Source organism: Lissotriton helveticus, chromosome 9 (genome assembly GCF_964261635.1).
Source record: "Lissotriton helveticus chromosome 9, aLisHel1.1, whole genome shotgun sequence".
Taxonomy (NCBI): Eukaryota; Metazoa; Chordata; class Amphibia; order Caudata; family Salamandridae; genus Lissotriton; species Lissotriton helveticus.
In genome coordinates this window covers 961,145,874-961,173,868 of record NC_136070.1, presented here as the reverse complement: position 1 = coordinate 961,173,868, position 27,995 = coordinate 961,145,874, and the positions used below count along the sequence as shown (strand labels likewise).

Sequence of the window (27,995 nt, the reverse complement as noted above, 5' to 3'; positions counted from 1 at the left end):
TTACGTGGATTGAGGGGAAAAAAAGAGTGCTGTATTGTTTTAATTTGAAGGCCTCACGTTGCTCTTTCCTCTGAAGCAGGAATAGTTTCCTCTGAAGCAGGAATAGCACAATCACCCCAACCACAGGATTTAAACACCCACATAAACCATTCTCAACAGCAGGTGTTCGACCTACATGTTTCACTAGGCCATTTGAGACTGTTCTCTGCTGTATGTTTGCATGCAGCCTAAATTGATTTCACATGATAGGCATTTTACTGGCGTTGCCAGTAACTTAAGTTTGAGGTCATTATCTGTAACAAAAACTGGGGACCTCTATTTAGAATTTTGCTTCGGTGACAAAATTAACCTGTTGCGTGCTGCCATCGGCCAACGGCAGCACTACCTCGCTAGTGCTGCCATCGGCCAACGGCCGACGCGGCCCCGCCCGCCTTTTAGAACGCCCGCACTGCGCCGAAATAACGGCCGCAGTTAAGGCGTTAAACAAGCTTGAGGTTCACTTCAGATTGGAGCTTTATTAGAGTGTTTGGTATATTTTTTTGTAGCACTCGAAAAAGTGATGCAGTTTCCCACATGCGGGACAACAATTAACTTTTGGTAACATTGCATTAATTCAGGCTTGTGCAAGACTCCTTTGCAAACTTAAAGTGGTGCAAAATAAACAGTTCATCTAGCGCATGGTTTGAAAATAAGGGACCAATTCCTGCAGTCACAGGCTGCACTACGGATGAAAAACTAAATTACTGTGTTTAAATTTACTTGCTTGATATTTTATTGAAAGACCTAGCAGACACTGGCCCTTAGCTTGTATCAGTACCCAAAATACAGTGTTTCCCTCTTTGTACCTTCAAAAGTGATACGTGTCTTCATTCAACTTAAGCTTTTACATACACTTCAATTGGAAATAGTTTTTTTCCAAGTTTCAATCATCTGGAATAACCAGTGGCGCTTCTCCGCTATGGCGGAGGGGCATCTCCCCACTGTTTTAAGCAGTGCACATAAAGGAAACATAAAATAATACTAACTTTTAGTTATTATCATTTTATGTTTCCGTGCTGCTTTGCTTGCAGCAGGGTTGCTCTGCTCTTAGGGCAGGGGAGGAGTGGTTTGCCAACTCCTAAGTGCACATGACAGTTTGACCGGCCTCTGGGGCCGGCCAAACAGTCTTACAAACTTTCCCGGTTATCCACGCAGGCTGCATTACAGCCTGCATTGGAAAACATGCCCAGGCCCCCATTCCTTGGTTGAGGATCCAAACACGATGCTTAGACCAATCACAAAGCTGCATTGCAACATTGTGATTGGTCAAGAGAGCCTAGCTGTGCTTCCTGTTCCTGGAGTCAGACAGAGTCCTGGAGTCCAACAGAGGAGAGCAGGGACGCGTGTATTGCGGCGGCAAGGTAAGTGGTAAAAATTACATTGTGCCTCCGCAGTTCATGCATCTAACTGCACAGCACAAAGTCACAACAAAAGTTTTGCTTTTTATGGAATTTAACTTCTGTAGTAGGGGATCTCTGTGATAGTCATAATCTGTGAATAGTCCCAACCATGTGCGTGGACCCCGGAGCAATCAAAATAGTCTCTTAAGTTGTCCTCTTCTGCAGTCCTGCTTAGACACTTAAGAGAAAATGAAAGACAAATAATGCAGCCTGACATTAACAAAGCTACATTGGTCAGCACTTCATCCTGAAGTGAAAAAGGATAGCCAAATAATATAGAAATTTACACATTTTACAGAGTTTCACACATAGAGAAACTCCCCTTCACAAAAATCCTTTGTGATGATAGAGAGGAAGGGTTGGACAGACAAGCCCCATAGGCTGCCATTATGTGTCTGAAAAAGGGATACCGTGCCTTCAAGGAACCCTCCAGAGACCCTCGTTATCCCATGATGCACAGCGAAAGGCAAGTTACTTTCAGTTCTTTTTTCCGGCTCCTGCTAGCAGGACCATGGAGCATTGAGCTCTACCTTTATTGGTATAACTTCAATTTTTGGAGCTTTTTTGTGATATTTAGTGTTTCACTCGACGTCTGCCAGCCTTATTTGACAAGTGCCCTGAATGTGGTAGGAAGAAGGCCAAGTCAGACCCTCACAGAGTATGCATACTCTGTCTTCCATCTACACATGTGCCTGACTCCTGTGATATTTGCCATTCTTTCTCCAGGAGGACCCTGCGTGACAGGGAGAAGATTCGTCTTCAAGGCCTGGAGCAGAGAAGACCTCAGGGTGCAGGTGGGACCTCTGGGCATTGAGGAACTCTTTCTTCTTCCTCTGCTCGTGCATCAGCCTCTGGGGGGCTCCCCAGTCAAGAGAAGGCCCAGAAACGGCACCGATCCCGGTCGACGTCGATGGCTATGACGTCGGCATCGAGAGGTATGACGACGATATGCTCCATGTCAACCCAGGGCTCTGGGTCGAAGCGACGTCGACGTCGAGGGGAAGGACGTCGAGACCTCGGACTAGGTCGACGTCGAGGACTTCACAGACGATGCTGACACACCATTGTCGTCGACCTGAGCCCGGAAGACACCGGCGCTCGCCGTCGAGGCGACACCGCCATTCGCCGTCGGCATCGAGAAGAAGGTTGACACGATCGACGTCATAGAGAAGGTCGAAGTCAAGGAAGGAGTCGCGTCGCGGCGAAAGTCGACGTCGAGGAGAAAGTCGACGTCGAGGACAGCGTCAAGTGGACGTTCGTCCTCTGTGAGTAGCGTTTCCACATCGGAGAGTCCCCGGTCGCGGCAGCACCGCCACTCTTCATTGGGGGATTCAACCTCCAGAGCACCCCCTTCGAGGCCTGCTCTTAAGAAGAGGAGAATAATTTGGTCTCCGGATTCGAAATACCCCAGGACCTACTCACCATCTAGGTCTCCGGGATTAACTGGGGTTTCCCGCCGGTCGCCTTCATGGCCTAGAGCACCAACTCCTCCTCCTCCTCCTCCTCCGCCTTCACCACATCCATCAAGGCCTCTGATTCCAGTTCAGCCGCCGCCACATCCGCAACCGCCTATGCCGGTGGTTCCGGCTGTGTCCAGAAAGAGGTCGCGGTCCAGGTACACAAGGGGCACAGATTCTTCTAGTGGCAAGAGGTACTCACCTACATAGTCGGACTCTCCACCTACGAGGATTTCGCCAGTTGATGACATCGCTACGTTTCAGGACGTGCTGTTGAGGGGAGCATCGAAACTGGGGATCGCACTGACTGTACCTACCCCATCCACCTCTGTCATCTTCAAAACACTACAGCAGAAGCACCTCTCTTGTCCGTTGCTTCCTTTAGTGCCAGGTTTGGAGGAACGGTTCTTAACTCCTGCCTCGGTGAAGTCTGCTCCATCCAGGCTTCAGAAGAAGTACAGGCATCAAGATTCGGTCATCGTGGTAGCGGCTAAGAAGCAACATTCTACGGCCCGTCCTCCACGGTCCTTCCGGACAAGGAGAGCCGCAAGATGGATTTGGCGGGAAGGAAGGTCTGCAGTACAGCAGCCACTTTCATGAAAGCAGCAAGTTCAACGGCGCTTCTGGGCCGATATGACCGTTCGTTATGGGAGTCTCTCCAGCAGTTCCTTGAACTCCTCCCAAAGGACAGACGGAAAGTTTTCCAAGAGGTCCTAAATGAAGGCATGATGGTTTCCAATGAAATCATCGGTGCGGCTGCGGACACCTCTCTCCTGGCAGCTCATAGGTACTGTCACGGGGTGAATTTGAGACGTCATCCCTGGTTGCGGCTTACCTCCCTGAAATCGCAGGCACAACAGCGGATTGCCAACCTGCCCTTTTCGGGTTCCAAGATCTTCGAGACCCATGCGGACGAGGAAATGGCCCGCATGAAGGCGGAAGTTGAGACACTCAAGGCGTGGGCTTGGAGAAGCCCATTAACAGTGGAAGACTTTCCGTCACTACCAATGGCGCTACTCCTCCCAGCGGTTCCAGCACGGGCAGGGTCACCAAGCTGAGCAACAGCAAGATCAGAGGCAGCCCTTCCAAAAGCGCCAGAGGGGCAGAGGCAACCAGCAGTCCACATCGGGGAATAAGGGCCCGGCTGGGTCTAAGCCCTGAGGGATTACTTCCCCCTCTTCTGTTACCCACTCCGGTGATGGGAAGCATTCAGAACTACCTGGCAGAGTGGAGAACAATTACTCAGGACAAGTGGGTGCTGAACATTGTTTGCAATGGATACAGTCTATGTTTTCCGAGCCCTCCTCCAGCTATTCCACCGGTTCGCTCACAACACCTGCTGCGCGAACTCTAAGCGGAGGCCAATACCCTGTTAAGAAAAAGGGCGATAGAAGACGTCCCTCCATCTAAAAGGGAAAAGGGTCTATACTCAAGGTTCTTTCCTGTGCGCAAAAAGGACAAAAATGAGTTCAGGCCCTTTCTTGATTTGCGACAAGCAAACAAATGGATTTGCAGAGAAAGATTTCGCATACTGTCCTTGCACCAGATTTATCCTCAGCTGCATCGAGGAGACTGGCTTTGCGCAATAGATCTGCAGGACGCGTACTTCCACGTGCCCATTGCACAGAAACATCGGAAGTTCCTGCGTTTACTAGTCAGCACCAATCACTATCAGGACACCGTACTTCCGTTTGATCTTAAGTCTGCACCCAGGACGTTTTCAAAATGCATGGTAGTGGTGGCAGCGCACTTGAGGAAGAACAAGGTGTTTGTCTACCAGTACATGGACGACTGGTTTATCCAAGCATCCACCTTCCAGGAAGAGCAACTGCATTTCAACTGGACGGCTGTTCTGTTGAACCAACTGGGTCTGCACATCAATATGTCCAAGTCTGTCCCGACTCCTGTTCAGTGTCTGCAGTACTTGGGAGCCTCCATCGATACTCTCAGAGCAAGCATGTGTCCTTTGGAGGAGCAATGCTTATCGATCCTTCGGAAGGCTCAGACTCATGTCCGTTCAATCAACGACAGTGAGGACGGTGTCTTCTCTCCTGGGGTCGATGGCTTCTTGCATCTTTCTCACACCACATGCACGCCTCCACATGAGGCCGCTGCAGGAATGTCTGGAGGATCAATGGGACCAGAAACGAGGTAGCTGGGAGGACAGGATCCGACTGTCTCAACACGCTCAGCAGTCCCTGAAGTGGTGGTGTTCAGCAGAGAATCTCCTCAAGGGGGTTCCATTTCACAAGGACATTCCCATACAGACCATTGTGATGGATGCTTCTCTCCAGGGCTGGGGAGCGCATTCGGACCATCTACAGATCCAAGGCACGTGGTCCCAGGTGGAATCCACGTATCACATCAATTTTCTGGAACTCAGAGCGGATCATTTGGCGCTGAAAGCCTGTCATCCGTCCTTCCGGACCAGCTCCCTGCTTGTACAGACAGACAACACGACAACGATGTATTACCTCAACAAGCAGGGGGCTCGAGATCGTGCACGCTGTCTCAGGAAGCGCTAGGGATCTGGCACTGGCTGTTAGCCAGGGGACTGCCGATAACGGCTACCCATCTACCAGGTGTGCAGAATGCTCAGGCAGATGCACTCAGCAGGCTCGTTCAGGAAAACCATGAGTGGGTCTTAAACAACGAGGTGTTAGAAAACATCTTCGCAAGAAGGGGCACTCCAGAAATAGATCTGTTCACCACCACCAACAACAGCAAATGCAGAGACTTCGCTTCCAGGCTTTACCAACCGGGTACTCTAGGGAATGCACTATGGATCAGCTGGTCCAACAACTTTCTGTACGCTTTTCTGCCCATTCCCCTGATTCCAGCAGTGCTGATCAAGCTGTCCCAATCCAGGGCCCGGATGATCCTCATTGCTCCGGTGTGGCCTCGGCAGTGGTGGTTCACCGACCTGCTACACCGGTCTCTCCAGCCCCATCTGCGGCTTCCATGTCGGCCCGACCTTCTCACGAAGTTCGGGGGGCAGATGGTGCACCCCAACCTCTCATCGTTGAGTTTGGCAGCATGGCTCCTGAGATAGTGCAGTATGGACACTTAAACCTGCCTGACAACTGCATGGAAATACTCAAGAAGGCTAAGAGACCGTCTACAAGGACCTCCTACGCCTACAAGTGTTAGAGGTTCTGCATTTGGTGCACGTCCAAGAATGCAAGGAAGATGTCATCCTTCCATACCTACTGCATTTAGCTCTATCTGGCCTTAATTTCCTTTCTATTAAGGTTCACCTCGCAGCATTAACTGCGTATAGGAAATGCCCTTCACAAACATCCTTTTTCCACAAACCTGTTATTAAAGATTTTTTGGAGGGTTTGAAGAAGGTATTTTCCCCCGTCAGGTATCCTTCACCTTTGTGGGAGCTGAATGTGGTGCTTTCTAGGCTGATGAAGGAGCCTTTTGAGCCTATTCAAAAGGCTTCTTTACAGCATTTATCCTGGAAGGCAGCTTTCCTTGTGGCTATAACATCTGCTCGCAGGGTGAGTGAGATTCAGGCTCTGTGTTGTCAGGAGCCCTATACTGTATTTCATGCTTCCAAGGTTGTCATGAGGACTCACCCGAAGTTTCTCCCTAAAGTGATATCAGATTTCCATGTCAACCAGACTATCACTTTACCAACGTTTTTCCAACATCCTTCCTCTCCGGCGGAGAGGTCCCTTCATTCACTTGATGTGAGACGGGTGTTGAAATTCTACTTAGATAAGACCAAAGACATTCGTAGGTCAGATCAGTTGTTTGTTAATTATGGTTCAGTCAGGACTGGTTTTACCACCTCCAAACAGTCCATATCTAGGTGGATTGTGTCCTGTATACAACTATGTTACCATAAGGCTAACAAGACTCTAGGGGGTAAGCCTAAGGCTCATTCAGCTAGGGGCAAAGCGGCTACAGCGGCTTTGCTTCGTAACATTCCCATTGCAGATATCTGTAGGGAGGCTACGTGGAAATCTGTCCATACCTTTGCTAAGCATTACTGCCTGGATTCTGATGCCAGGACAGATGCGCAAGTTGTGCAGGCTTCGCTGAGGAATTTATTTGCTCAGTGAGGATTTTTCTTCTAGGTTTCTTCCACCGCTGGGTTGGTTGTTTGGGATGGGCATGCCATTCTATTCACAGATTATGACTGCACACAGAGATCCCCTACTACAGAAGGAGTAGTTTCTTACCTGTAACTCCAGTTCTGTAGTAGGGGTATCTCTGTGATAGTCATAAGCGACCTACCCTCCTCCCTGGTGGGAGAAACAGTGTTTTTCCTGTATGCTACAGGCCTGGCTTCATGAACCTTCAATAAGAACTAAAAGTAACTTGCCTTTGGCTGTGCATCTAGGATACCGAGGGTCTCTGGAGGGTTCCTTAAAGGCACGCTATCTCTTTTCCAGACACATAATGGCAGCCTATGGGTCTTGTCTGTCCAACCCTTCCTCTCTACCATGAAAAAGGATTTTTGTGAAAGGGAGTTTCTCTATGTGTGAAACTCTGTAAAATGTGTACATTTCTATCCTATTTGGCTATCCTTTTCACTTCAGGATGAAGTGCTGGCCAATGTAGCCTGGTTAATGTCAGGCTGCATTATTTGTCTTTCATTTCCTCTTAAGTGTCTATGCAGGACTGCAGAAGAAGACACCTTAGGAGACTATTTTGATTGCTCCGGGGTCCACGCACATGGGTGGGACTATTCACAGATTATGACTATCACAGAGATACCCATACTACAGAACTGGAGTTACAGGTAAGAAACTAGTCCATGTTGTTAGATACCTGCGAAGGGGGAAACAGAGAATTGCAACTGAGAAGGAGGGAAGCGTTGTGGATTATGCATCTGAGAACAGTTGAAGAGGGTTTGAACATTGATCATGAACTACAATATTATTTAAATAACTGAACACATACAGCATACATTTTAATTCAGTGCCCCAGGTTTTCTGGAACCTGAATGCTAAACTGATATGTATTTCTCCTCAGATTATTCTTAATACCAAAAACTTGCTAATATTCTGGTTGGGATTGATTGTTGTTTTATTCAGTCACAAATCAGATACTGGGATAACTCAGTAAAGGCAGACCATTTCGTTACCATTACTATAATCTATATGATTTCTAATTCACTGTATGAAGTGAAAATGTTTTGACCAAGGGGTAGTAGACATTTAATATAAATGACACTTATTCGAACATACAACAGTCTCAATAGAAGGCAATACTGATGATGATTAACGTACTCATCAATGATTGGAATACACGCCAATATGGTGCCGACATTTCAAGGACAGATACGGAGACTAAGGTCAGGTTAGTCTTTCATCGTTTACATTCTCCGTTTACACAAAAGACATTATGGGACCGAGCCGGCAGCTTGTCTGAAGCGGACTCGCTCGAACGCCAGCACATACACTTTCTGTCGGTAAGTGGGGTGCGGTATTAAGATTAAGGGTATTCTTTGACACATTCTTTGGGTGACATTACTGCATAACCATGAGGTTTATGGTATTGATTTACAGGGATTACTCTCCCAGGCAGCTTTTGGAAAACATTGAAGTGCTGTTGCATTATTAAATACATGCAAGCGACACACGTGTTTCTTTCTACTATCTGTTGCGACCACTTCTCGGTAAGTGTATGTATGTCAAACTCAGTAGAAGTTATAGTGACCACAGGTGTTAACTTTTGTCGTCACAAGATACTTGTAGCTCCTTGCTTGTACCGTTCACAGAGAGGATGCCCAGAGGTGAAATAACACTAAACAGTGGTGCCGATTGGTAAACACAATTTCCAGGCAAAACTGGCCCTTAGTGGGCACTGAGAGGATAACCTTTCGGTATGGAGGACCGCACCAGATCCAAGGTAGGCATGCTTACATTCACGTCTATGATTGTGATTTCATGACTTGTAGATGAGAACTGCAAACAGTCCCCCCTTGTTTATTTTAGGACTGACTGCAGAGAACTACTAAATCTGATAGATACTTTCTGACTATTTTACCCAAACACAGAATAGCTATGCATGGGCTGCTTGCGCACATGATATGATATGCCATGTCACAACCTATTATCGGGCTATAAGGAACACCCATACACAATAGTTGATCGAATGCTCCAATATGTAGTGTTTTTTTAAAGTGCATGATATTGATGGTTTGTGGGCTCTTCTAACAATATGCATGTACAGTGGCACAAGTGAGGCACCTCCATTATGATAAACGAAATGTATATACATGAAGACTTTGGTAACATCTCAAAATATAATGTATGTTCTGTGCATGGGTTTCCAGGTCGATGACTTCACTCCTCACCACACTTTAAGGACAGACATGGCTCATTGCTTGTATCAGTATATATATAAAAAAATGTGATCATCTCTGTGTACACGGAATATGTACAATGTAGAAAACTGTGGTTGTTTATGGTTTTTAGCCTTGATGAAGTTGTTGGGATATTTCCCCCAAACGACAAAACACGTGTTGGATAAAGCTCTGAAGAGATCACACAAGCACGGAAAAACCCATGAAATCAACAAAATAAGTCTTCTTTTGCTATTTATACTGTATATTGCCCTGATTCTGTCTAAATACTGTTTGCTTGTGTCTCATGATTCTAATTAGTGTTGCTTAGTCTTTGGATAGAAATATTTGGTGGGGTTTGGGTGTATCTCCCCATCATTTGAGAGCACCGTGGGTGAGAATCCTTAGAGGGAGACTTGGATGTGATGGCTATATGAGTGCCCCAAACCTATTAAACACCCAATAAATGAATCCTTGCTAGTTCTCAGATGCCTGGGCCTGTAGTGACACTAGGCACTTCTGTAACTAACACATCAAGGGTAGCGCATTGAGGACTAACTTAATGCATGAAGTCACTGACCTTAATAAATTCATCACAATTCTCACTATTAGAAATTGTGGCTTCTGGAAATCTGGAATCAGTTTCTGAAATGCTGGACCCCCTCTGTATTTGGAGCTGGTTGGCCCAAATGGGTATTTAATTTTGCCCCAAATAGTTCAGTATCTGCTGGGGTTGTAGATGTGATTTCTTGACAATGATAGTGAACTCTAGTGGGTAAACTAGGACTACTGTTGCTTGTGTGTGAGAAACAGAATGCTGAGCCTACATCCCCATTATCACCAATTGCCTAGATAAGAATTCCCTGGCAGTGAAGGTGAGCTGCCACAACCTCAAAGCATTTGGTTAACACTCTTGGTGCCGATTGTATGTTGACAAACTGTGAATAGATAATGTTTTCCACGTACCTGGTATGGCAGGTACTATTGGTCACTTAGCTATTGGCTGTGAAAGTAGGCATTATTCAAGTTGTGTGCATTCCGAAATTTGCCTTGGCGTAGGAGTGAAATTACTACCTGCAATGGTGTTATTTTGAAGTGGATGGTCTGATGATGGGTGTGTAGTATTTTCAGATTTAAATTTGGATGTGGACTCTGCCCTTCTTTGGTATGAAGAGTTACACCCCTTGACCATACTGACGAAGGAGGAACCTCATCTATTGCACCTTTGCTTAAGAATGACTGAATTTCTTCCAACAAAAGGAACATGTTCCTTGACGAGCTTGTGATTTGGTGAAGGAATATAAGTTGTCAAGCAAATGAGCATGATAGGATATCCATGATAAACTGTGGACAACACGCACCTGTCTGTTCGTACTGCATTCTAGTGTTCAAGGTAATCCCTTAGTCTTCCCCCGACAGGTGTTGTGTTTGAGGGAAATCTGTACTGAATCACTGTTTAGAGACTCAAGTGCACTTGAGCCCCTGTTGTTGCCACTAAAGGGCCCCTATTTTAGGGATCAAATTGCGTAGCTTATTACAAGCAGCTTTGAGGGTGAAAAGATTGCAGATACGACTATCTGTTTATGGGGAGACCATATTATGTGTGTTGTCTGTGTTGGAAGGGCCTGGATTGATGTATCGCGAAACTTATCAGTGTCTTACTTTATTTCCTCTATAGTCTCATCTACACGGGGACCAAACAGATGTGACCCATCAAATTGTAAGTCTAATAGAGATACACCTGTACTAATGGGCATAGCCTGTAAATTGCAACTATGCGTGGTGATGTGAAATCACTTTTGGGTTTAATTGCCAACTCGTCTTATCAGCTGTTTCTGGCGGCTAACTGATTTGCTCAGTGGAGATTACTTTACCCTCTGTGACTATCTCCTCCCCTCGGTTTTTGTACTTTTGGGAGATTTGTTTAACAGTGATGGAGCAGGGTTTCGCAAAAATGAAATCTGCTTGAATTGATACCCCCATAATACGTACTAATAGTCAGTAATAGTGGTAAAAGTAACGTACACCCAACATAAACACAAGGGACCTGCTTTGCACCTGCCTGAACACGTAAATATTTAATATTGTAATAACTTTTGTGCTGCGAAAGAAATGAAGAAGTTGCATGAATAGGCCGCATATGCATCAGTATTTATGCATGTTGCATCCTGCTTTAAGGTAGTAATTAATGCCGCTTTTTGCACTAAGCTTATGCGAGGTAACATTAATCGGGAATAGTACAAGGTGGGTGGTAAACAGTGTAGGTTTCATTATCATATAATTAATAAATGTTCATTTTCATTTACTTTAGTGTGCTGTATGAAGCAGCCATCTTTGAAAAATTGGGTAATGTGGGAGGGAGAGCTTCAAGGAGCGAGTCCGTTCTGTTGTGAGGCAAGACAAGACGAGCTATGCACTGCAGATGACATGAAAGGGGTGAAGACCAGAGTGTCAGACGACTGCCAAATGCATGCGACCGGAGATGCACATTGCGGATAATGTAAATTTGTGAAAGGAAAATGTTAAATTTTTTATCTGTTGTGGGGTACAAACTAATTCTCAGACCCTGGGAACTAATATAACACAATAAAGTTGTTAAATGAAAGGTGAAACCATGGTGGTGTGACAACGCCACCTCCCAAGCCCACCAATACTTGTTCGAGTTTGATGATAGTTTGCAACAATTGTTGGATGGACATGTCAATTTTAGAGTATAATTGGTGTGCCCTTAGGGGTATGGTTTGAGCTTAGGCTGACAGGTGAGAAGAGGGGGAGATGTGTCGCTGTCCATCGGTTTGCCTAGCTGTTCCTGGCCTGTCCTGTCCTTATACTCTTTGGTCCCTGATTCTATTTCGGGGAACCCTCACCATTCCGTAAATCGTTCACAGAATCTAAATCTTTTTTTTGTCTCTGAAACTTTTGTCTCTCTACCTATCCACTCTGTCAATGATATATTGATATGTATTATTTAGATGAAACTATTGTCTCTTCATCTATCCCCTCAGTTAGGTATATCATGTTTGGCATAAATATTTGCTGAAACTTTTGTCTCTTACTCTATCCACTCCTTCATTGCATAAAGTAATTGCTTAACTTGGGTGAGTTTGTAATTTAAAATATAATTTCTCTTTTGTGAGATTCAGTGTTTGTAATCCCACTCTTTTCACTGCTGTGTCTAATTGCTTGATTTAGTTTTCTCAAAGTGACATCCTGGAGACAGATGAGAGAGAGAGAGAGAAGAGGGAGAGAGAGAGAGAGAGAGAGAGAGAGAGAGAGAGATTGAGAGTGAGAGAGAGTGGGAGAGTGTGAGAGAGTGAGAGTGCGAGACAGAGTGAGTGTGAGAGAGATAGAGAGTGAGAGAGACAGAGTGAGAGGGAGAGAGAGAGTGAGATGGAGAGGGAGGAAGAGAGAGATTGGAGAGGGAGAGAGAGGGAGGGAGAGAGAGACGGGGGAGAGAGGGAGAGAGAGAGACTGTGTGTGTGTATATATATATATATATATATATATATATATAGTCACTAAAATCCATAGGTTTCAGGGACGTTATAGTTAGTTGAAAATTTCACTCATACAAAACCAGTGAAATTCCCCAGTTATAGTTAGTTCAGCTAACTAGAACTCGCGCCCCGAATGCACTGCTGATGACGTCACATATTACATCATTCATGACATGATCAGTGACATCACTGATTACATCACTGATGACATCATCCAGTGAATGTGTTTTTCTTTAAAATTTAAATATGTATTATATATATACCAAGCTGTATTGAAGAATGAGTGGATGTATAAGTGTCTGGATGGAGGATTTAGTATGCGCGTGACTGGCTGCTTAAGGAGGGATTACATGTGTCTCACTGAATACATGGGTTTAGTGACTAAACTGTGTGAATGTCTGTATCAGTCTGTCTGTTGTTGTGTAAGCTGCTGCATCGGTTGGTCAGTAGCTACATGAGCGTCTATATGGGTTATTGATTAGTTTCTTGAGTATTTGTATGGGAGACTGAGTGTGTGTGTGGTTGGGTGGGGGATGTGTGACTCTGCATAGATGTGTGAGTGATTGATTGACTGGGTGTATGAGTTTATGAGTGCATGTGGAAACAGTTGTATTGGTGGGTGAGTGTGTATAATGGGCTTTTGGTGAGTGAATGGATGTCTCAGTGGTACATGTCCAAGTACATATGTAAAAGGCAGTGTATGTGAGAGTTGGTGTATAAAAATGACTATATGTGAGAGTCAGTGATTGTGAGAGTGGCTGTATGGATGAGTGTGTACTTGTATTGGTGGTTGTATAATAGAGTAAGTATGAGTTAGTATATGTTTGAATAAGTGAGGTGGTGTGTGTATAACTGTATAGGTCAGTAAATGGAAGTGTGATTGATTCTTTGCCTGACTGACTAGGTGTGTGAGTAACTGTGGATGAGTGCTGGTGTATGAGTGTCTGTGTAGGTATACGAGTGCATGTGATAGTGTTGTATTGATGAGTGACTGCATGTATGAGTGATTGTATGGGTGAATGAGTGTATGTATGTATGTGTAGACCTAAAAATCAGTGACTACATATGTAGTAACTGGTATTGGTGTGTCTATTGTTTCGAAAATGGCATTCTGTATTTTGGAGACAGTGTGTCAAAGGTTATATTAGGTGTGAGAAGGTGCATAAGATTTTCACATGTATGATGCCATCAGTGGTGTCATCAGTGATGTCATTTGAGATGTCATCAGTGATGTCACTGACCATGTCATGAATGATGTAATATGTGATATGTTCACCAGTGCATTGCGGGGGAGTGAGTTATAGTTAGCTGAACTAACTATAAGGGGGAAATTTCACTGGTTTTGTATGAGTGAAATGTCCAACTAACTATAACGTCCCTGAAACCTATGGTTTTTTCAGTGAATTTCTAAGGTTTTTTAAATGCTAATTTCTAACTATTACATGCCTGAAACCTATGGTTTTTTCAGTGAATTTCAAAGGTTTTTTAAATGCTAATTTCTAACTATAACCTGCCTGAAACCTATGGTGTTTTAATTTTTTTTTTGTAAATATGTTTTTATTGCAGCAAATTAGGTGGTACAAACAAAACATTAGCATCTATCCCCTCGGTGCCCGGTAAATCCAGTAGCTTTCCGTATTTGTACCACACAGCCGTTTAGCTCACACCCCGGAGGTCGAGCGGCGCAACGGAAATGAGAACTCGTGCAAGGATATATAGTATGGCTCCGTAGCATCCGGGTGACCTTGATATGGCAATGCTACTTTCCAGCTCATCTTGCCTTGACCCCACGCACAGTTCCTAGTGGGATCAGTAAATATTCTTCTGCATTGCTGTCCAACAACCTTCACCCGTTCAAACTGCTAAACCTCGCCTTACCCTCTCCTCCCCCCCTGAACCTACCCCTCCCACCCTTAACTCTGCCCCCCACCCCCCCAAACGTGCCAGCGGAACATCAGTGTGTCTCCACACCCATCTCAATCAATCCAGACCCGAAACAGACTATCAGGAGCAATCAACCAATAACAGTCAGTCAACACCTAGGAAATAGGGGAATTAGGAAGGGGGACTAGGACCCCATCTCATCGGGCGGCCGGTGCACCGAAACCTATGGTGTTTTAAGTGAATTTCTAAGTTTTTTTAAATGAGAGTTTCTAACTATGCCTACAGAGGTAGGACATGTGAAGAAAGAAGTCCACAAAGTCCCTGTTTTCTTGTGAATCAGTTCTACTGAGTCACCACATGGCTGCCAACACTTCCTGGTTTGGAGTGTTGATTAGACTAAAGCTCATGGTCGGGAGGGTCCGCTTTTATTTTTTGATTTTCTCAGCAACTACTAAACAGATTTTGACCATTTAAAAAAAAAAAAAAGGGGTGCTCTCTGAACCACCATTTAGTGTAATTCCGTTCAGCAGTTCGAGCTGTAGCCATGTCTAACTTTTCCTATGGGAAATTAATTTTCCAACCTCTTTTTTTTTTAATTTCTCAGGAACTACTGAACGGATTTACACCATTTAACAAAAAGAGTTATTTCTGAAACAAGGGCTACCTTTTTGCCAAATTTGGTGTAATTCCGTTCCTCAGTTCGGGCTGCAGCTGTGTCTAAAGTTTCCTATGGAAAATAACACGGATAAAACATGTTTTGGCATCCCCCTTTTTACTCAGCCCCCGCTTGGCAAATCACCCCCAAACTTTCAGGATAGAAGCTGACTGGAGCGTCCCATGAGTTTTGAAAATTTCGCAAGGATTCGTCAACCGGCGCCTAAGTTATTGGGAAAAGAAAAAACGCTTTTCCTATTGAAACTAGGTCCTAACTATAACTATCTACTGGCGACCGGCAGTAGATAATGAATAATCATAGTCCTTGGCCACCGTTCTCTCGATGAGACCTTCCAGGTACGGACCTCAGATGCGAAAAAGTTGCAAAATCAAAAAGTGCTTTATTAATTTATTGGCACACTGTCTATTTCAGGCTAGTGCCTGCCATGACCCGTTTCGACCACCAAAGCGCGGTTTTGATTATATACATATATATATATATACACACATACATATATATATATATATATATATATATATATATATATATATATATATATATATATATATATATTTCTTCTTTTTTTCCCTGCAACATTTATTAACATGGTCTTGACCACGAGAAACTACTGTGCTGAACAATTTGTCTTGGACAATGTTCTTAGAGAAAACCGCTTTCTTCTTGTTTCACAGTCATGGTAACCTCATGTTGTAAAGCTTCCTTTGGATTATGGCATGGTATGCTTACATTTCTTCACATGAGGTGATGAGATCATAATACGTATTGCAGTCAGGGCTCCTCATTGGGAGTTTCAATTAAGTGTTTGCACCACACACCTGCAGAGCTCATGGCATCAGCCTCAAGAGGCTTGTCTGAACTATGACAATCAGTGGAAAGAGTGCTGAAGGAGAGAATGGGATAGTATCCCGAGGCTGCTGAAGTTTTGAAACAGTAGGTTTTCTATCTTAGTCTGTTGTTTGTGTGTGTTTGGGCATGGGATATTAGAACAACTCTGGAGAAATAGCCTATTCAAATGTGCTTTTCTCTTAGTAGCAATTTTTACTGAAGGTAGTAGACTCAATGACCAAGAGGTCTACCTACTCTGTGACCTTTATTCGGGTATATATAGATTATTTTCTATTGAAAATCTGTTTACTCTGATTTATCTGAATAAAAGTGCACTGCTGAATCACCTGAATAGGACTGGACTGCTTTTTGAAGCTGGAGCTGTTTTGCATGTCATGGTTCAATCGACTCTCAATCCAACCCTGATAGTGGACCTTCATGTATGAATTTTCACGTCCCATCCTCCTTCAATGTGAAGGGGTCTTTCTGGGTAAAACCTCCTCTTGTTTCAAGTTAGCCCTTCAGTGTTAATGGCGGCTTGTGTTACAAATCGCCTTCCTTTGATGGTGTTCCTTTAGAAACCACAGATAGAGTCTCAATACCTGTGTGTGTTTGCTTTGGTTCAAGCACCGGCTCTTAGTCAGACCACATTATCCAGAAAATGTGCCTTTTCATCCTGATTCACTAGCCAAAATGAGTGTGTGTATCGTCATCTGCATCAAAATCCAAAATATGCAAAAATCACCATTTCTTTTCTAATCCATGGCTTTCTTCATCATGTTCTCAAGGGAGACGCAAATCACTGACCAGATTTTTTTTTCACCTTTGCGTGATCTTGAGGATAAACTCAAATTAGAATATTTTCCATTGCACAGCTCTCAAGGAGTCTTTGACCTGGAAGGAGAGTAATCAAGACCCCACAATTGTCAAGATCTTTTATGGTTCTTTGAATCTAAATAAAGACAATGGAATTGACAAGATGTGGGGGTCATCAAAACAAAGTTTCATACAGGCCAATAGACCCGATTCAGGTGGGAGCATCCAATTTTTGAAGCAAGATTTGTTTTTACTTTGGGTGCCTCCCACCTGAAATTGCCTCTCCTTAATAGAAGCCAAAGGAGGAAATGCACAGGAGTGGTTTCTTCATGAGGGCGAGGGGGTGTCATCCCCTGCCTGCTGCAGCGTTGCTAAGCTTGAATAATAAAATGGCAATTGAATTATTTATTTGCCATTTTTCACGTTTAGGGTGCAGCAGCCTCCAGCCAGGATAAATGGGGGACTGCCCTCCTCTGCTGCCGATTGGCAGCATAAAGGACTGGAGGAGCTAGATGGATCCTCCAAAGTATGGAGGTCAGTTTAGCCAGCTCACTTGAGCCAGCCAAGGTGACATGCACACTTTGAAGCTCTCCACTCATCTGTCTTAGACAGATGGGTGGAGACCAAGCACAGGCCTAAAGGGCCTGAAGGAGCGTCCAGCCAGGATGCTCCATCCAATCCTGGTGCTGCTCTTATGTTGGTGACGGTACAAAAGGGGGTGGTGATGGACGGAGCATCAGAACCAATCAAACACTCACACCCAGTCAAAAGATCTGGGTTTGATCCATCACCGTTCTTTAGCTCACTCCGCCACCCCAGTTCAGACATGGCTATATGCAAATCAGTCTGACCCTGTGCCTCATGGGAACAGTCCAGCCCGAACTGCCAAGCCGTGCCTTACCTGGACCGGAAACAAGCTTCCGAGGACCGGTTATAGCCATGTCTGAACTAGGGTGGCAGAGTGGGCTAAAGAACGGTGATGGAGCAAACCCAGATCTTTTGACTGGGTGTGAGTGTTTGATTGGTTCTGATGCTCCGTCCATCACCACCCTCTTTTGTACCGTCACCAACATAAGAGCAGCACCAGGATTGGATGGAGCATCCTGGCTGGACGCTCCTTCAGGCCCTTTAGGCCTGTGCTTGGTCTCCACCCATCTGTCTAAGACAGATGAGTGGAGAGCTTCAAAGTGTGAATGTCACCTTGGCTGGCTTTTGGCCGCCATAAGTGTGGCAGGGTATGCTCAGACGTGAGTCCCTTGCTCACTTTGCCACTGGACTCAAGCAAGCCGGGCTGAAGACGGCTGGAATGCCAGAAACCGGTCCTCGGAAGCTTGTTTCCGGTCCAGGGAAGGCATGGCTTGGCAGTTCGGGCTGGACTGTTCCCATGAGGCACAGGGTCAGACTGATTTGCATATAGCCATGTCTGAACTGGGGTGGCAGAGTGGGCTAAAAAACGGTGAGGGAGCAAACCCAGATCTTTTGACTGGGTGTGAGTGTTTGATTGGTTCTGATGCTCCGTCCATCACCACCCTCTTTTGTACCGCTTATGTTGGTGACAGTAGCGCCATGATTGGTTAGTGGAATTTCCTGGAGCCTGCAGAGCAGATTGAGGAGGGACCAAGGAGGACATCGGACTTGCAGCAGGCAAGGTAAGTGGCCTTATTTTTACATTTTTGCCACTTGCCTGGACTGCATGCACACACCTACCCATCTGCCCACCACTTAGTTGTCTGCTCACCTGCTGTGTATACATTCCCGCTGCCCCTGGAAATACATTCTTCCAATTCTTTTTTTAAATCTCCCACTTTGCTCTTCTAAAAGGTTGGCATGTATGAAGATTCGCTGTATGTTTCATGCTGTTAAAGACACTGAAGTTCTTCAGTACATCCTCGTTTAGCTGTGCCTCATAAAATTCAACATTTTGGTTGTGACACTGCGGTGAAGACTGGGCACAAAAGTTTTGCTCTGAACATGAGAGTGGAGAAAACTAATCTAAACTCGAATCTACATCCTGATGCATTGTGGTTTTCCACCACATGGATATGGGACATTCTTGAAACCAAAACTTACCTCAAGTAAACAAGGTGCAATATTGTGAAAGCAATAATAGATGGTAGGATAGTGCAAAACACTAGATGGCACAACAGAACTTGTTAAGTTTTGTATCCATGCAAAATTCTCTGCTGTTATTCACAAGAATCCATCAGTTCACTAAATGTAAGAGGCCATGGTAATGTTGGCACTGTATGTCAAATCAGGCCACACAATCAAAATGGCTTAAAGGGATATTTCACAACAGCAAGAACAGAGTATGCAGTCTGTGTACTGCTAGGTTGGTACCTCTACAATTGCTCCTGCTTTGGGAATTGCCACATCCTTTGGAACCCTGCAGGTGATCTCATTCCTCAGTACGGTGGGGTAGCAGTTCTTCCCATTCACTGTCATAGCGATGTTCATGCATTTATGCAACAAGTCCAAATTGCGATGCTAGAAAAGGGAGATGAACTGTAGGTCAATCATGAGACAAACAGAGAACCTATGTCATTGTTAATTTGCTACATGAATCTATGACATCCCTCTTCTGGCTCCCAAGTATTCCAAAGCGGTTCTAAAGGACCAACTCGCCATCACTTTCCCATGAGTGTACTGGTTATACGGAACACATGCTGCTGAGTATTTTTCAGTTGCATCTTGTATTTCCCAACCAAACAAAAATACTGTAGTCTCCTGTAAATGTACTGGAGGTAGACTCCATAGAAGTACTGGTGATAAACACCGCCAGATAAGTTGAGTGATCAGTAACAACAACAAAACAGTGACAAATTCCCCATCTTATTTACCTCCAGTATTATCCCATGGTAATCCTATCCCTACCCTGTTCTTAGGTCAAGAGGGCTATAGTCATCTGAACGACAGTATAGTCCTCCACACCAACGATGTGACTGCAGTCTTTGACAATATACTTCGCCATCTTTCTTCCTGCTAGAAATAGGCAGATGCATTGCATCATCCAGGTATAAAAAGACCTGTAGTGACAAATTATAGATTTTTAAAAATATGTTGCACCTTACCACCTAGGTACCTATGCCTGATTGTTTCAACCCAGATGAATTGAATCGTAAACAAATCATATCACAGAGTTATAATTCAACAAGTACAGACTGGAAGACCTCACTGCCTTGGTATACATCAAATGAATTGGAAAAAGGTTTAAGAAAATTATAAGAAAGCAAGTGGGGGAGAGATATGATGTGGTAAAGGGAGGAAGAAAAGGGATGATGGAAAGGCATTGACTGTATTTGTATGGAAGAAGGTGTGGGATCAAAGGAAGAGATGCTAAACAAAAGGTGAGGGAGACATCAAGTAGCCGAGACAGATGAAAAATGGGTATGGCTATTGACGCGTGCAAGGACAGAAAGTGAGATCCCGTACATAGAAAAAAAACGGGATAATGCAGCGGGTGAGGTAGCTAAGTCAAGAAGTTGGATAGAAGCAGACAGATACATGTGGAGAATGTTTGAGATGGATTGATAGAGAGGGTGTTATAGATGGACTATGGATGGGATGGAAGAAGATAGGTTGGACAGTGTTCTAAGGTCTAAAGTGATGGCGGAGGGTTGGTAAAGACAGAAACCATGGTATTAACAGGAGATGTGGGAATGTATGGAGAAGTGGAATAGATGGAAGGATAAATGGGAAGCAGGATAATTAGGTGACTGAATGAAGGATCGGTGTTCCAATGGGTGTAGGGTTGTTTTTTCTGGTAGAGTGGCTGAAAGGAGAAAGGGAGATGCTGAGAGGAGTGGAATGGTTGACAAGAGGCTAAGAGAGTGAAGGGAATAGCAGAAAGGTTTAGCAGAGCATGGAAAAGTGAGATGGAGGAATGATTTGTTGGAATGCTTAGCATACTGGATGGTAGGAGGATTGGAGAGGTGGAAAGTGGGTAAACAGGAGGCTCTAGATGGCTAAAAAGAGAAATAAGGTGGGTAAGTGGAAGAGTGGGGGAGGATGTTAGATAGAAGGAGCCGCTGTGTAGCCAAAAGGAAAAATAAGATGAGGAAGATGTGGTGAATGAAGGAGATGCAACAGAAATGTATTCAACCAAAACAAAAGGTATCTTACATGAGCCTTAATCTCATCCCCCTCCTCCTTCAAATGGTACTTATTTCCTTCCTGCTCAAACTTTATAACGTCATAACTGCGCACGTAGTTCATGCGGTACGTTTGAAGGTTGGGAGTGCCATCCATGATTACAGTGAGGTTTCCTGGAATGGATATCCTGCCTGTGAAGGTGTGAGCTGGGCTGTGGCACGTGATCCTCTCTCCGGAAAAAGGGCCATCACAAACCTAACAGTGACAGAAATTCAAAGGAAGGTTATGTACGTTGTCAGTTTCACTTACATTACACTTTTTCTCTTTCCTACCTTTGACAGATGAGAACTTTATGACGTTTATGTGGGTTTGAAAAATCTTCTGCTTGCATTAATCCCACACTAGGCAATGCATATCCTTACCATATTTCGAGCCATGAATTATTGAAAACGCATTGTATTAAATATATGAAACAAACTCTCTGGCATGTGCATCGGAAGATGGGTAAATAAATAAAAGGAAGAATAACCAGACCAAAATAGTCACTTACAGATGGGTATGCCCAGACGTAGGTGCCATGCACACTGTCTCACTGGAACCAAGCTGTACCCGGCTAATGAGCCCAGAACTAGGGTGAAACTGGTCCTTGTGGTCCAGTTCAGGGAGGATGTGGCTTGGCAGTTCCGGCTGCACTGTTCCTATTTGAGCAGGGCCAAGAGTGATTTGCAATTAGCTGGGTTCAAACTGAGGTGGCATGGTGTGCATAATACAGATGGATTGGGATGCACCTCAAGTGATTGCAATTGGCTGATATTAATTCAAGCATTCTATCCATCACTGTTTTGTAAACTTCAGACTGGGAACAGATAGAGAAATTTAGTTTACATTCAAATGAATTGTAATTTAAAATCCTCTTAAATGGTGAAGTAGAAATTTAAGTTATGATTTTAGAAATGCAACTTTAAGTTGGCTTTTTTCGGCCCAAACCAACTGTCTCTTTCTGCTAGTGACCTAGGTCACGTGACTGTGAATGGCACTGCTGTTGCGGGTTGCACATTGCTTCCAGACAGTGAGACAAAGGAAGCCTGGGTCGGAGGGGAGACGGTCTCCTAAAAGGAGGGCAGAAGAAGGAGCAGACCCCTGCCCTAAATACATTTCCAAAGTCCCTGGCCGCAGCGCACACAAAGGAACCTAATACCAGGCCTACCCTTGCTTTTGCACCCTAGACCAGCGTTTCCCAAAGTGTGGGTTACGATCGACTGGTGGGTCCCCAGTTGATTTCTGATGTGGCACAAAAGAGCAATAAATAAGTTGTTTTTACATTTTATATTTATCTTGTCACATTAGCTGTGCTTCAAAAACAGAAGTCAAATGTCAGACTGTCTTCTGACAAATTGTTGTTTATTTTTTTAACATGGTGAATGTTGTTTACTATTTTTTCTCAGAATAACAAGTGATAGGAGCTTTTAAAGTGAACTATATGAGATTTCTGCTGGGTTATATGGAATGTGAAAAGAAAGGATGTAGGTTGGATGCCATTTTTTGTAACAAACAATATTTAAATACCTGTAAATGACCTGTACATATAGCTCAGAATATATCAGCAGTTAGAAAAGCAAAAAACAAGCATTTTTTTTATAAGTCTGAAGTGTAATGGAAACAATAATTTTAATGGGAGATGTGCAAATGATAAATGTTCACTGAAACCTGATTTCCACACCTTATCAGTATGCTATATAGTTTTAACAGTCCACCTGTATGTGTATTGAAATGTATTGGCCATTTCAATTGGAAATGTGCTGCCTGCAAATGACAATGCACTACAGCACGATGGTTTAGTAATATATGTGCAACATTGTGCTCCAAAATGCACCATCTACAACGTCTACAGCCTTACCACTCACCTGGTAAATAAGTTGCGGCTGGTTGAAGAAATTAAAGTAATAGAGAGGGAGGAGAGCAACTATAATCCCCAGGTTCTAACTGTGAAGGACCTGCTCCTTCCTGTTCCTCTATTCTCTCCAAGTCTTGTGGCCAACTATTGGAGGTTGCAAACAAGCACAGGAGTGTGAAGTAGGAAGTTGTGTGTTCTTCGTCTTAGGTGGTTTTAGACATGCACGCAGACATTGCTTCTCACAAGGCAGCAACGTCCGATAATTGGGGTAATAATGAAATGATTGTAGCTGAGCAGGTCAGATTATTTGCTGGGCTTAAAAATACTTCTTAAGAGCTTTAGGAGGGTCCCTTAGATGGCCAAACAGAATGGGTGGTTTTCCCAACATTGTAGAGAGGCAGAGGGAAACCTTAAAGCAATCAAAATAATAAGTAAGACATGAGATTAGGGAATGTAGAATCCAATATCTGTTTGAAATAAGGCGATCGTTTTGAAACAAGCCAAGGTTAGTCGGGAGAATAACAAATGGGACGATCTATTAGATGCCTCCACTAAAAATGACTTGAAAACATTTTGGGTGCTTGTAAGTCAAAGTAGTGGGAATCAAGGGAAACCAGTGGAGAAATGCATTTTGGAAACCTTTACTCTAATCCACAAGAATCTGATTTCAGCCCTACTCGCAGTGAGGGAGGGTGTACCGCCGGTCTACTCGAGCTGCCCTCTTCACTCATTTTTGCCTTAGCTGTGGTATCCTCCCTTAGGCATGGAAAGGCACCAGGACTAGATAAAATTCCAGCTAACTAGATCCCTTATATTAACAATGTTTCAAAAGCAGTTTCAGCTAGCGCAGCGATACCATTCACTTGGAAAGGGGCAGAGATCATACCTGTTTTTAACAAAGGAAGCCAAAATATCCCATGTAATTACCAACCAATTAGTCTTCTCGATAATTTGCAAAGGGTATTTTGCAAGCAAGTCCTGGTGAGATTATTAGGATAGATTGACGAAAAACATATTCCCTCCCACCTCCAGACAGAATTTAGTTCCAAAATCAGTTCCATCTACAAGGTCTTCCGCTTTCTGATGGTTAAGTGGAAGACCGTGGATGTTGGTCGGGGAGTTCATTTAGTCGCATTCGTTGAGCTCCATGGCACTTTTGATCTGGTCCCCAGGAAGAAACTTTGGGAAGTACTACTTGGGATGGGAATTCTCCATAATTTGTATCGTAATTTCCTAATTTGTTAAACTTCATTGTGCATCTTCATGAGGGGAGTTTTGCTAGGGTCCAGCTGATGCGTGAATGGTGAACCAACTGCTAACTTGCTATAGATAAGGATGTTCACTAGGGTTGTATTTTGTCACCCACTTTTTTTCTTCTATAAAGAACTGTGCTATGTTTTTGACTAATTGTGTTAATGATTCCTCCAACTAGCGGGCCAGAAAGTCCTGGTCCTTTTCTTTGGCGAAGATACTCTCCTGCTTGCCAAAACCATGGCTGACTTACAAAACCTTGTGGACAGATTTAATTTGTAAGGGGTAACATAAGCTTGGGAAGGGAAGCATTAGAAACGGGTAAAGAACTCAAATATTGTGGGATTCGTCTGGCTGACTCAGGTTCATGGGCCCATCAGATTCTTAAAAGCTCACATTTGTTAATCCATAGTGCTGGGGCCATTCTTAGATTTCCTAAAGAGGCACCCTGGTACCCAATTCTTCCTGCAATGGAGATTTATAAGGAACAACCAAGGGGTGTTGCATTATATGGTGCAGAAATATGTGGCCACCGCCACACGGGTTCACTGGGAACAAGTGAGAACAACGTTAAAAGAACCCTAATTGGAATGGGGGAGATGTACCCCCAGCTCTCCTCAGTTCGGACCTTGATCTTAAGCCTGTATCCGCACAGGCCGCTACTTTATTGGGTTTGCATATGGGCCAATGAGGAATTGCAACCCTTTAGAGAGGTTGTTGATATTCTCAATTTACATAGCCCTTAGGTCGTCTTCTAGGAATGACCAATCGTATAATTTGTAAAAGCGATTCCACAAGTGTGATAGTGTTTGCCGTATCTGAATTTCTCTTTGCGGCTTGGTTTATTACACAGATATTGTTTGCTCAGTTGCCAAAGACTGGCTCTACTCTGGGATTGCTTATGCACTCGTCTTGATGAAAATTCCCCACCGGTCAGTTAATATACGTTGATTAGCATTGTTCCTTCTAATTTGAGTGATTTTTTAATTCATTTTTTCCTGCACTGATTTTCTTTTAATAGTACGTTTTATATGCCCAAACAACACTCTGGGTGAACCTTCCAATATTTTTGACTGGTTTTTTTTTTTTACTTAAAGTCATTTCAACAGAGAATATGGTCACTATACGTACTCCAACACAATGATTCTACTGTGAACTATGGGTACCAGGTTCGAGTCCTGGTGTTGACAAATCCCTTAATCTCTAATATAATGGGATCTGGTGCTCATGGAAGGCGCTCCTTGGGCTGTGTTCGCACTGTATAAAGATTATATATATATATATATATATATATATATATATATATATATATATATATATATATATATATATATATATATATATCCCAAAATGTGCCATTGGCCGTCGTTTTAACACAAAAAATAATATTAGGCCTCAACCCATACTGTGCTGCAGAAGGAGTTTTTAAAATCTGTTAAAATTACTGGTATGAACACCAAGATTTCTTCAGAAGCCTTGTGATTTTAGAGAAGAGATGCCACAGGCCAGCATTCCCCTCGGAAATGTGTTCCAGCTCTAGTGCAGTTCGTCATCTGACACTTTTAAGGGCAGATCAATATCTTGGCCATAGTCTGATAAAGACATATCAAAGGGTGTGCTCAAGGTTGTGACATTTACAGACAATTGGTGTTAGGGAGGTATGCAACAAATTGTAATAAGTATATCATTTTGATAATTCTTAACATTTTGAAAGCATGTCCACTATTACATAAAAAATTGCCCTTGTATTAATGTTAATGTTAGTGGGATTTATAAAAGTGCACGAATACCCGGGGGTGTCTTGGCGCTGAGAACACAGTATGCCCGACCCGGCGTCTAACTCTGGAATAACCAGGTTTTTAGCCCTTTCCTGAAGATGGTGAGGGAGCTGGCACTCCTGAGCTCACCGGGGAGCGTATTCCAGAGTTTAGCGGTGCCGGGAAAAAACTACGGAAGCCCCAGTGAGAAGATCGAATTGTAGGTACTGCCAGAAGTCTGGCCCCTGTAGAGCGAAGTTGTCTGCCTGGTTCATACCAGACGAAGCGTTTTGGAGAACAAATGGTTCTGTGCGGCCCAGTGTCTGGTATGCCAGACATAGGGCCTTGAATGTGATACGTTGTGTTACCGGGGGCCAGTGCAGGCCACGAATATCTTTGGAAACAGATTTGTGCCTGGAAATGTCAACCAGCAGCCGAGCTGCTGTGTTTTGCACAGTCTGAAGCTTTTTTAGACATTTAGACATTATATCCATTAAAGCTAGGCGGGTCACAAACGTTTGTCGTTCCAAAAGTGAGTTGTGGTCTAAAATGTTCTGGAAGTACTACGCTAAACAGGTTGGAGCCAAGACCATGTAAGAATGGACTAGATACAGTTTTGTGGATAGCTCAGGGAATTCGCCTACACAAAGGCGGGCAGCGGGTATAAAAACAGGACCTTCTGATCCCTTCATCCTAACACTTCTGGACCCGTAGAAGAGTTTGAAGGACTGCACTACTGTCTGAAGAAGAAAGACTGGACCTGCTTGCTTCAAATGCACGATTCCCAGAAGAGACTTCAAGGGTCCGTTGGCAGACCTCCTGTTTGATCGACAGAGACACAACAAGCTTCTGTAGGCCTCTTCTGTTTCCCAGCTGACCAGACCCAAATTGACCAGACTTGGTCTCTCCTGTTGGTTTCTGTGGGAGTGAGTCCTGACACCTTCCAAGTGCTGCCCTCAAGCACTGGATCCTCAAAGTGTACTCCTCCCAGTGCAAATGAAAGCGTCACTGGAACCAATGCAATACAGCGAAGCCTGGAGCAGGACCTCACATCGTAGCACCTCAAAGCTCCTGATCGCTGCCTTAACCAGAACTGACGCAGCGCAGACTTGCGCAAGACCTTGCATCGCCACACCAAGGACACAGTCGCGGCACATGACTCGTGGGTGGGGAGGTTGCGGGGGGGGGGTTTAAAAATAAAAAACCTAGCTTACCGGGTCACGCATTTTCTGTTTTCCTGCTGCTTTCCTGCTCTCCGGCAGAAACAGGAAGAGGGCAGCCTCCCACCCCTACCCTAAGCCAATCACAATGCTGCAATGGCAGCGTTGTTATTGGTGAGGACGGCGCCAAGCAGGGTGCCATTGGGGAGGCCATTTTCTCTCTTTGTAGGCTACATGCAGCCTACATAGAGAAAATCCAGAGTGCGCATGACTGGTTTGGTCGGTGCCAGGGGGCCGACCAAAGAGTCAGCGACCACAGAATTGGGCAAGACACACGTCCCCGACTCACCCACCCCCAACCCGGCATACACTTCTGCTTTCTCATAGTGCGAGAAGCAGACACATAAAATGGTATTTAAAATACTATTTTATGTTTCGGCTTCTTGGACTGCGGGAAAGCAGTGGGGCGACGCTCCTCCGCCCTAATGGAGGAGCGTCCTGCAAGGGTAAATCCCAGCAGGACGAGCTCATTCATGTATCGTCCTATTCTCCATCTCAATCGGCCTGAACTCGTGGCCTTGCCTGGTCCAGCCTGAGCAGATAACCGTAGTTGCTTTTTTTGCGCTATATTGTCACTAGAAATTAATATCTCGGATTCTACTGATTGGAGTTTGATTTTTTTAGTTTTATATAATTTATTACATTGTCTTTTTTCCTTGTGCCTATCACTTTATTACTGTTTGAGTGCTGCCTAAATATTTAGACATTGCTTCTAACCTAAGACTGACTGGTATATGCCAAGCTACCCGAAGGTTAAGCACCAGTCCTGCCAAGTATCACGCATCAGGTGTGACGCTAACGCATTTCAGTGCGGTGCTTCGCAACACCGCACTGAAATGCATTGTCACGCATAATGCATAGTCTTAGCCTTGTCACAGAGGCA

General features: G+C 44.2%; 1 protein-coding gene across 2 annotated transcripts in view; it reads right to left on the bottom strand.

Annotated features, from left to right (window-relative positions):
* MST1R (macrophage stimulating 1 receptor) overlaps positions 1–27,995 on the bottom strand; it is a 410,648-nt gene that overhangs the window by 47,406 nt on the left and 335,247 nt on the right. For both annotated transcript variants that reach the window (XM_078661246.1, XM_078661247.1), the window contains 2 exons: positions 21,021–21,245; positions 19,239–19,385 (listed from right to left, as the gene is read on the bottom strand). In XM_078661246.1, the coding sequence (XP_078517372.1) occupies positions 19,239–19,385; positions 21,021–21,245 (372 nt within the window). The remainder of the gene's footprint in view (positions 1–19,238; positions 19,386–21,020; positions 21,246–27,995) is intronic.